Source organism: Anabrus simplex, chromosome 2 (genome assembly GCF_040414725.1).
Source record: "Anabrus simplex isolate iqAnaSimp1 chromosome 2, ASM4041472v1, whole genome shotgun sequence".
Classification (NCBI taxonomy): Eukaryota; Metazoa; Arthropoda; class Insecta; order Orthoptera; family Tettigoniidae; genus Anabrus; species Anabrus simplex.
This window is the reverse complement of record NC_090266.1, coordinates 1,073,579,183-1,073,590,132: the sequence shown is the minus strand read 5'-3', so window position 1 is coordinate 1,073,590,132 and position 10,950 is coordinate 1,073,579,183. Positions and strand designations below refer to the sequence as shown.

At 38.6% G+C, this 10,950-nt stretch overlaps 1 protein-coding gene across 4 annotated transcripts in view; it reads left to right on the top strand.

Moving 5' to 3' along the window:
* Positions 1–1,082: 1,082 nt before the first annotated feature.
* Positions 1,083–10,950, top strand: part of LOC136864708 (ubiquitin-conjugating enzyme E2 S) — a 123,597-nt gene continuing 113,729 nt past the window's right edge. The window contains exon 1 of one of the 4 annotated variants that reach the window (XM_067142035.2): positions 1,083–1,208. In XM_067142035.2, coding sequence (XP_066998136.1) covers positions 1,200–1,208 — 9 coding nt within the window. In that variant the 5' untranslated portion in view covers positions 1,083–1,199. Of the gene's footprint in view, positions 1,209–1,253; positions 1,374–10,950 lie in introns of those variants that run through there. The other 3 variants (XM_067142038.2, XM_067142037.2, XM_067142036.2) reach the window with 3 other exon arrangements.

Genomic DNA, 10,950 nt, shown 5'->3' with positions numbered 1-10,950 from the left:
TGGGTGATTTTCGACAAAAGAGTAACGTTACAAAAATGTTGCAAAGTTCGGGCTGGGAAGACTTGAGAGAAAGGATACGAGCTGCTCTACTACAGTAAGTGGTATGTTCCGAGCTGTAAGAGGAGAGATGGCGTGGAATGACATCAGTAGATGAATATGTTAGAGTGGTTTCTTTGAAAGAAGGAAAGATCACAATATGATGTAAAATCTGGAATTCAATACGGCGAATTGGGGCAACTATTTGTTTATAGGTAGGGAAGTTAGGGATTGGAATAACTTACCAAGGGAGATTTTCAATAAATTTCCAATTTAAGAAAAGTAGGAAAACAACTGATAAGGAATCTGCCACCTGGGCGACTGCCCTAAATACAGATCAGTAGTGATGAATTGAAAATTGATTGTTGAGCAAACATTACGGCGATCAGTGGATAACGTTTGACTGCTTCCAGTTTTGCACACATTTGCTGGAAATGTTTGGAAAGATGTGACTGGCAATGAGGAAGGATACATTGAGGGAGGGAACATTTTTGTAGAAACAGACGATTTCTTGTTTTAAATGTTATATTTATGTGATTAAACACAGTTAATTTATACTTATCTCTCATTTGATCATTATTTGCTGTTCTTTCACTTGCAATTGAGGTAATCTCCTAAGAATGTTTGATGAAGAAGTGAAAATATCCACCCATTAGTTGCAAATCTGTCAATCTCCAATTTTAAAAATGTCAGTGCTCAAAGTTTATGGTAGATATTAGGTTATGTTGCTTTTAAAAATGTTTAAGAGTAGAAAGATTGTATTTGGAAAAAAACAAAACAAAAAAACATACATGTATCACCTCTAATTTTGGAGATCTAACAAATCAGCCTCTCCTGCAAATTTGGGTTGATTGGGCACTTTCGGTTTTGTTTCTAGACGCCTTGAATGCTATTAGGACATACACTTCGCTGGCAGCAATCCTGAGTTATTTACCTTTACAGAATTTGACCAACAAATTAAAACCTAAATTCCCGCTTTGTGTTTTCTCAGGGAAGTTATAAAGTGTTCGTTATGATTGGTCGAGAATTTGAAATGTCGCTTATTCCGAGTAGCAAGCAGTGTACACAGAAGCAAACTTAGGATTTTGTAGTGGCTGAAAGTTGACATAATTACTGTTTCCGACTGAGCTTTGTATGTTTAATATTTGGAAGGTGCGGTACAAATGAATGCGGTAAGCGTGGTATTTGTTACTGAACGTATACGTGGCTGCTATATCAATTCCTTTGGTAGATGTATTTGAAAATTTTTGAGCTTGACTTCCAGTGTTCGGTTTCATGTTGTACTATTAGTGCAAGTTTAGAGATTTATATCTTCCGACCGTCCGATATTTGGCATGGTAATATATATAACTACGAGCATTGTTCAAGAAATTCACACGGTGGATGTTACTGCATGAATATTTAAAACTTGGTGCATTTTGGCTGAAGAGTATCTTATAACCTAAATGATGGAAATATTTTTTCGAGGTTGAGAACGAGTAGGGCCCAGGCTTGCCAGAACATATTTGTATGTGACTGGGCTTAAAAGCACGTTAATTGTTGTAAAAATGCACATGATTGTTATGTGATTTTTTTTTTTCTCGAAGCGAAAAACTATTTCGGAGCTATGATTGGCGACCAAGACTTACATTTTAGGGTTTCAAAACATTTTAAGTTTACCTATGTCCACGAAATTAAAAGCTGTAGGCTATCTTAGCAATATGAAGCATTTTTTGAAGTAATCAATTCTATCTCCCTGCAGTCTTATAAGTTGTGTTCACCGAGCGAGTTGGCCGTGCGGTTCGGGTCATGTTGCTGTGAGCTTGCATTCGGGAGATGGTGGGTTTGAATAACACCGTCGGCAGCCCTGAAGTTGGTTTTCCGTGGTTTCCCCTCTCTTACCAATCCTAGCTCTTTCCCATCCTCCCGTCCCTAAAAAACCTTCGATGTATTAGTGCGACGTTAAGCAAGTTGCAAAAAGAAAGGTTGATGTGTTTAGTGTTGTAGTGTCATTATCTATACCGGTACCTATATTATAGGAAAAGTTTGTAGAGGCTAAGAACCACTCAAATGATTTCAGAAATTCTTTCACCATTGGAAAGCTTACTTCTTCTAGATTATTAATGTATTTTTATTATTATTCTGGCTTGCATGAAGAACAGGTAGTTTAAAATAAAACAGAGCAAGCTGGAGAAATTGTGCGCCCAGGTCCCTTAACACGTTGGCTGCCGGAGTGGTATGTTGTATCACCGAGTGAGTTTCTCGTTAGGCCATAGGGGTACAAAGTACTGCTGATAGGTGTTTTGAATGATTTTTCCTGCTGGGCCGGCAGTCTGTTGGGCTGTTGACTTCGCTATGTTAGCACACTGCTGTGGCCTCGCAGCAAATCGTGCGTGCTTGGTTTCCAACTTAGTAGTGTCCTACATGTGTATTTGTTCTACCAGTTTAGCCGTGCTCTATGGTGTGCCGGGTTAGCTAACTCACAAGCTAGGGATTTCGAAGATAGGTAGTGGGTTTGAGTCCTACTTTTGGGAAATCTCTTAATGGTTTTCTGTTGTTTACCATTTTCACTCTATGTTTATGCTTACCGTATCAGTAGGTCACACTGATTCCTTCTAAATCCTTGCACCCATACCTATTTCTCTGAGTTGATACCTGATGCTTAGCACAACAAATTTAGCAAAAAAATGAGCGTATTTGCATTTTCTAAATTGACAGCATTGTAAAATTACCAATGAGCATTTGGCAAACAGTACATAAGGAATAATTTAGAGCAGGGCCTCTCAGGGTGCATGCGCGTGGTGCATGCACTGTGCACGGTGCAAAAGACGACTTCGCTTGGTTGACCAGAGTGCAGACCCCTCCACTCCTCTCTCCCTACACCTGTCTCACCCGTTCGGCCTGTCTCCGCGTTCCTCACCTTCACTGCTGTTTCTCCCCCACTGCGAAATGTTTACGTGTGGTGAGCGGAGACGCTCAGTTGTATGGGACAAGGTTACCAGTGTTATTAAAAACTTAAAAAAAAAAGTGAATTAGAAATACACATACATGTTTGAGAGGAATGTAAACATAATTTTAAAAAAGCAGAACCCGTAACCAAAATGAAAATGCTACAGTACTGGAACAAACCTCATTTGTGGATATAGAATGTTCTTCTTCAAGGTGTTTCAACTTCCTTAATTCTTTCTCTCTCACGTGTCCTATGATTTCGCAATAATTTTCCGAATGTAGTCTGTTGTAGTGTCTTTCAGTAGACGATTTTTTTACGCACGTAATTATCGTCCCACAGATTAAGCATTTGGCGTTATCGTCACGACAGACAAAGAAAATACGAAAGATCCCAGTTCGATTGAAATGGACTTTCGGAAGTCTTTGCTTTCTTCGAAACAGGTTGCTCCATTATTATGTAGTTGTCGTGCGCTTATCTATTTCACTGATAAACACGTCGTCTACCACCAAACGCTTCGTCGCTCTCAGCACACTACACCATCCGAGTCAAGCCGAGTTGAGGCGAAGCGTACCGATGCACAGTGCACAGAGCCTATGCACCTCGCTCTGCACGCGTGAGAGTTTGGGCGTTTGAGAGGCCCTGATTTAGAGGAATACATGTTCAAGAAATATATCAATTTGCTAGTGAAATTTCAACATAGAAAATAAATCACACTTTTTATTAGATCTACAATACTTGAGTTAATGTAGGTTGTCGTGGTCTGTACGTTTGCCTTGAGAATAGGTGAAACATGGTACTATCACTCCACAATCTTACGATAGAACAATGAGTGGCTTGGGATTGTAGTGTTAAGCATTAGTAAACAAATCGTGGCACAGTTTGTTTGCTAAAATGAGTACCATCAAGCAACGCAAGCTTCTAGTACTTTACAAATGATAAAAATCACCTTTGATCCATATTGACATATTACAAGACCAGCTGCATTACAACACATCACTCCATGGAACCACGATTTTATACCTGTTAGAGATTAAGATCCACAACATCAACCTTGGTCCGATTCAACTATACTAAGACCAACAGGCCCAAGATTCAACAAAATTCTATTATTTGTCTACAAAAACTAAGAACTTTATAACAATATTTACACATAATGACGAGATGCACGGAAGAACTTTTCCACAAAAGATCACAATGGGAGAATATAACTCATAAAAGAAACTTTTCACACAAATGTCTTCATATTTTAATAGTTTTATAACATTTTTATGTACTGATGATCCAAAGGATCAAAACATGTTAATGCTTTACACTATGTATATGTTAATTTTAGAGTTAACAAAATTGTGTATTGAATAAGGTGTATAAAAAGCCTATATTTTAATAACTTCTAGTACCACTCTATGTTTATGCTTACCGTATCAGTAGGTCACACTGATTCCTTCTAAATCCTTGCACCCATACCTATTTCTCTGAGTTGACACCTGATGCTTAGCACAACAAATTTAGCAAAAAAATGAGCGTATTTGCATTTTCTAAATTGACAACATTGTAAAATTACCAATGAGCATTTGGCAAACAGTACATAAGGAATAATTTAGAGGAATGCATGTTCAAGAAATATATCAATTTGCTAGTGAAAGCACAGTAGAAAGAAAGCTGGGGCTACCAGGACATTTCTAGCATTGTGTGTCCTGGCAGTCAACATGTTAGAAGCGAGTTCTTTGCCTGGACTGTTACTCTTATCTAGAAAGGGAGCTTACCATATCTACTCAGAATTAATCTTCTACAAACAAGTTTGTATGCATTTTGTTTCCAACTAGTACTAGCAATGTCCAATAACGGACCATTTATGTTGGTATAATAACTAGCACTCTTTCAAGAAAAAAAAAACCTTTCTTCGTTTTGGTGCATGCTTTCTCCGATATTAACCACTAAAATGGGTAAACTGTTTATCGTATTAAAAAAAAAGAGACCATTTTAGGCAGGCTGGGATTTAAAATTAAATTGTCTACAGAAATGTCCATGTGTTCTTTCCAACTCTTGGAGTTCTCCAGGAAAAAATGCTGTTCTTTTTCTATCTCTTCGACATACGCTACCGGTCTTCTTCGAGCTGTGCGTTTCCCTTCATCGGATTTGGAACAGTACACAGCTATCCACTGTTTGTCCGTTCATTTCATTCATATCCTAAAGGCAAGGCCTTGTCGCTGCAACCATATTTTTCTCTCATCTGCTGAGCGTTTCAGATCAACATATTTTTTTCAAATTCAGCCTGTCCATCACGGAATCCAGATACTTCTTCCTCGGTCTTCCTCTTCCCTTCTTACCCGGAACTTTTCCTTCCATCAGAGTCGTGAGCCAAAATAACTGTTAGTCGTATCAAAAAGGAAGCTTTTGTACAGAATTTAGAGTTAAATTTCCTACAAAAATGTCCAGACACATTTTCTGTGTAATTTGAAAAGTTTGCCAGAATATTGCACTTTTAAGTGTTTAAGGAGTGTTTTAAGTGAACGATTCGGAAGGCTAGCACATCAAGCAGGAAATCTTTACCAACTAGTTCACAAAAGAGGGTTTAAAATGCACCATGGCGAGGCTCACGATGTCACAACGCGCTACACACGGATGCCAACTTACGAACTTAGTTCACGCTAGTGACAAGACCATTGGGCTGTATTGGTTAGATCTGGCTAGTTACAAGACCATTGGGCTGGATTGGTTAAGTTTGGTTAGTCACAACCATTGGGCTGGGTGTAAGCGAAGGTGGAAAGCGGGGTCTCTGACATGTGAAAATTAGTTGAGTTCCGCTGACTTCCAATTCGATGTCTCTTACACACTTCACAATGGCTTATATCTTACTTCACATAGAGTGTAACTACAGCCATCACACGCCATGACAAGTCACTTTTGATCACCGTGGTTTAATTATTTTCAGAAAATGTGGTAGCAGTGGGCGAGACATGACGCGAGTTCTATGCGAGGCAATAGAAACTGCTCTGCGGCCAATAGCAATACAGAAAATGGTTGCACATCACAGATTGTCATAGTGTTGGATTTATAAAATAAGAGTTTTGTCTGTATATTGCTCAGAATTTGAAAAGAATGTTATTTCTGTATCGGTAATGTCCACAGTAACAAGGAAATGCACTTTTTACTTTTCTGTAATTTCTGTCTGTCTGTCTGTATGTATGTATGTATGTATGTATGTACACGCATCACTAGAAAAGGGCCAAAGAGAATTTAATGAAAATCGGTATGAAGAGTCGGGGATTAAGTTGCTACAATCTAGGCCATAAATAATTTTATTCACGCTCATAGAAATGGTAGTTTAGGGGAAGGCCTAAAATTTAATTTTCAAATATTGGTGTTTTTAGTAGTCCTATCTTAATAAAAATTGGTATGCAAAGTCAATGAATACATCGCTACAATCTTGGATATAAATAATTTTATTCACGTTGAGTGAAATGGTAGTTTAGGGGAAGGCCTAAAATTTAATTTTTAAAGATTTACATTATTAGTGGTCCTACTTCATTGAAAATTGGTATGCCAAGTCGTAGAATGAGCCATTACAATTTAAGCTATAATTTTATTTACGCTGAGTGAAATGGTAGTTTAGCGGAAGGCCTAAAATTTAATTATCAAATATTTATATTATTAGTTTTCGTATCGATAAATACTACATAACCAAAGTTATATAGAATTAAATTTCCGACCATTTGCCTTATACATTTTTATCGCAACGGCTATGATAACACAGATATTCATGAATTTGTATTTTTGTTGCTAAGTCCATATCAACGCCGAGCCACGAGAAAATGGGTTAACAGAATTTAATAAAAATCGGTATATAGAGTCGGGAAATAAGAAACTACAGTCTAAGCTATAAACAATTTTATTCATCCTGGATGAAATTGTAGTTTAGGAGAAGGCGCCTAAAATACAATTTTTAAATACCAATGTTATTAGTCTTATCGAAAAGTACTATTTAAAAGTTATAGGGAATACAATTTCCGATCATTTATCTTTTATTCCGTTTTACCGTACCGACTATGACAAGAGTGGTATTTCAGAGTCGGAAGAAAACTGAATGTGAAGGGCTACAATATCGAAAGCGCATAACATTGATCAACAATAACATTACATTGACCATTGTTTGTGGTGATGTTCTTTGTCTCTTATGCAGCCTCTCAATTCCGATAGATGGGATTACTGCTGCGTACCGAGTATAACAGCCTGACTGAATACTGGCGGGAAATAGCCGGGGAGTTAGGAAACTTTCTTCTTTAGCATGCCATTCCTCTGGTTCATTCATTTTCTGATACAGCTGGTACGTAACACACTGGTTCATCATAGTATTTCAGCTATTCGATCCCTACTCTGACGCGCTGTTTTGATTGTGGAGTGTGCATACTTAAGGCAGAGCCTTACTTGGTGGTGGTGGTAGTAGTAGTAGTAGTAGTAGTAGTAGTAGTAGTAGTAGTAGTAGTATGGCCTGGTCTAGAATAACAATTTAGGCCATTTCCAAATTATAGCATTGCAATATTCACTAAATAACTCAAAATTCAGCCCTGAAAAGAGCTGTTTCTTAAGAAAAGCTTCTCTCTCTTCACTTTTATTAAATTCTACATTCAATTTATTCCAAATTAGCAGTGAAGAGGGGGTTTCTCCTCTGGCTTGGAGGAAAAAATTTGCCTTCAAGTCAGATAGGTTTTTCCACCGCCAGTGTAGTGAATTTATATTTTTCGACTCATCGGGTAGTCCTAGGAAACAGATTGGTAATTGGGCATAGTTTTTAGCCCTGGGAGTCTCCACTATTCGACACTCTCCCCGCCGAAGAAAGCCGAAGAGTGTTCATGGATCACGGCTGTCTGCGGCTTTGTCATTCCAGCTCTGGAACTTTGGACTGTTAGATCGCAGCGTAGTCCTGTTCATTAAAAGTGAGAAAATGTGTGGTGTTGCATTTGAACGAGTATTTCATAATATGAAAGCATTGTTTTAATCGCGTCATTCCTACTGACGTCATTGTAATGTATGTTCATTTCAGTTGGGAAAACCACTAAGACAGTCTTTCTGAGGATGTAAAAAGGCATTATAATGAAAACATCCCAACCTGATTGTGACTGATGGCATGCAATTGGGTCTACCATTACAGTGAAAATTCCCTAACTCAGTCTTCATAAGAGAAAAGATGTTTGGTGACTTCCCGTCGCGTTTCTAGGGTAACGTTAAGAGCTATACAATTTAATACAATCTTGCTCACAATGTACACAACCTAACCTAGAATTCTGTATGCAATGTAGAATTCCATAGCGAAGCACGGGTACATCAGCTAGTTTTTCTATATAAGAAGGCATATTTCTTGGGGGGGGGGGCTGGTGGGTCGCTGGCAAACATAAGGAAGGATCTCTATTCTTATATTCTTAAGGTATCATTTCACACCATTTTTGCAAGACTTTTGTCTTCCTAAAAATGTGAACTAGCTAGGAAAGTGTAACCTATCAAGCATCGGGTAAAATTTAATGACTGAGCAAGTGGCTGCATGGTTTGGGTCACGTAGCTATCAGTTTGCATTCGAAAAGTAGTGGGTTTGAACCCCACTATTGGCAGCCCTGAAGATGGCTTTCAGTGGTTTCCTATATGGTCACAGGTCAAATTCTGGGGCTGTACCTTAGTTAAATTCGTGGTCGCTTCCTTCCCACTCCTAGCCCTTTACTATCCCATCATCGCCATAAGACCCATCTGTGTCTGTGCAATGTATAACAAATTGCAAAAAACAAAATTAACAAATTTCTTCTCCAGGGACCCATAAACCCTCTCCCAGGAATATATTTACTTTAATAGCCTATTATTATGTAGACGGGGCTGATGACCTTAAATGTTAGGCCCCTTTAAACAACAAGCATCATCATTAATATGTAGACTATTATTTTCATAAGTTGTTCTTTGTAACAACATTATTTTAATACCTGTAAGGCCGGGCTGAGTGGCTCAGACGGTTAAGGCGCTGGCCTTCTGACCCCAACTTGGCAGGTTCGATCCTGGCTCAGTCCGGTGGTATTTGAAGGTGCTCAAATACGTCAGCCTCATGTCGGTAGATTTACTGGCACGTAAAAGAACTCCTGCGGGACTAAATTCCGGCACCTCGGCGTCTCCAAAAACCGTAAAAGGGTAGTTAATGGGACGTAAAACAAATAACATTACATTTACATTATTAACCCTCGAAGTGGCGGTCATTTATCCTGTAATGGCAGCGATATTTTACCGGTGTTGCAGACTCTTAGTATAAATTGTGTTAAAAATCGTTGACTTGTTATACATACATAAACAGCACACCCTTTTATCCTCAAAAGTACAAGGAATAAGATGATGATGATACTAAAGCTGTTATTTATCATCCACAAAGTGTAAGACCAAAAATATGTTGAATTTGTTTATATTATTTATTTTCGCAAAAGTTTTGCTATATATAAAATGTTTATATTTAGGTAAATTAAAAAAAATTACATATACAAAAGAAGCATCAGTTCATAGTAAATATTTGCGTACCAGTATGTAGTTTATAATACTGTTCTTAGCTGGAAAAATTATACAACAATTGTATGCTACCACTTGTACAGTTCACTCAGAGTCACTTGGGTGGGTCTTTCTTTTTACTCCATGATTGTGAAGCCTCCAGAAGTACACTAGTTTGTAACACCCCTGGTGAATACCACCATTCCATCCTCGACACCAGAATGTAGACTTCTTCTCCTTCTTCTTCTTTACTTTCAAGCACACAACACATAGGCGATTGTTATTCTGTGGCAATATTTCGAGAGCATGAGAGGGGCCTCCTGCATGACCTGTTGGCCTCACAACTGGAATTGGGAACTGTCCATTTAGCAATCCCCTAACTATAGTGATCATGAAGTCTCATCTTGCTAAAGGCTTATCAGTGTTCTTTTGGGGGGTGGGGGTGTAAATCAACTTAACGTCAGTGGGGTGAAAAAGGAGTTGAGACCAGTTGATTTTGCTGTTCATAATGTACTTATTCTGATCATTTTTAATCTTTCCTGGGTTTGTTTTCAAGAACCATCTTTTCCTTTGGAGTACATAAAGTTGAATTACAGTAGATTCTCCTGGCATATAAATAAAAATTTGAACACATTTGAAATAAACGATATGAATGATATTGACCGTGCAATTGTTCACCTCTATAATAAGGTCAATAATTCACGGAAGTATATCATTCGTGTCGCCAGAAATTTCGTGCACTTGCCTACGCGCGACGATGATGCTGGTCACTTGGTCAGCAATGACAATGGTAGAGGATGTAATTTACCGCCAAGTAGCAGTCTTGCGTCTTGCTGTGGGTTCCAGACTATAACCTAAATTCAACTAATATAACCACCCTAATAATAATAATAATGTTCTGGATCATCGTCAAAATGTGCGGACCGCGCTGGAAACGGGTCCTGGCTGGGTAATGACTACGATTGCAGTCCGGCCGCGGGTTCAGTACCGCCAAGGCACCGAAGACGACACCACGCCGGATCTCCTCAAGGATTTGATCCATATTAAAATACTTATAGGAAAAGATGGCAAAGATTTAGGGACCCAACTGGCCGAGTGAAATACCTGGACCTAGCCCGGGAAGTACGAAATCGATTGATGGAAAGAAAGATTGAAAAATGGGAGGAACTTTGCCGTAATCTCTCAGAGAACGAGTCAGATCACGAATTTTGGCTGATTCTCTCAGAAATAGAGTTAGAGCGCGAATTTCGGCGGATTATATATAAAACGTTAAGCATTCAATTATAAATTTCATTATAATACTGCACCCGCTGTCGTGCGGTCAGCGCAATGTCCTCCCGGTAACTCGGTTTCTTCTCAGGGTATTCTGTCTATCGCTCATAAAATCTGAGATTTTATATGTGTTTGTTTTTTACGTGGTTTCGGAAGAGACTCGAAACCGCTGAGACACGTATCATGGGGAAACCTAACCGCTT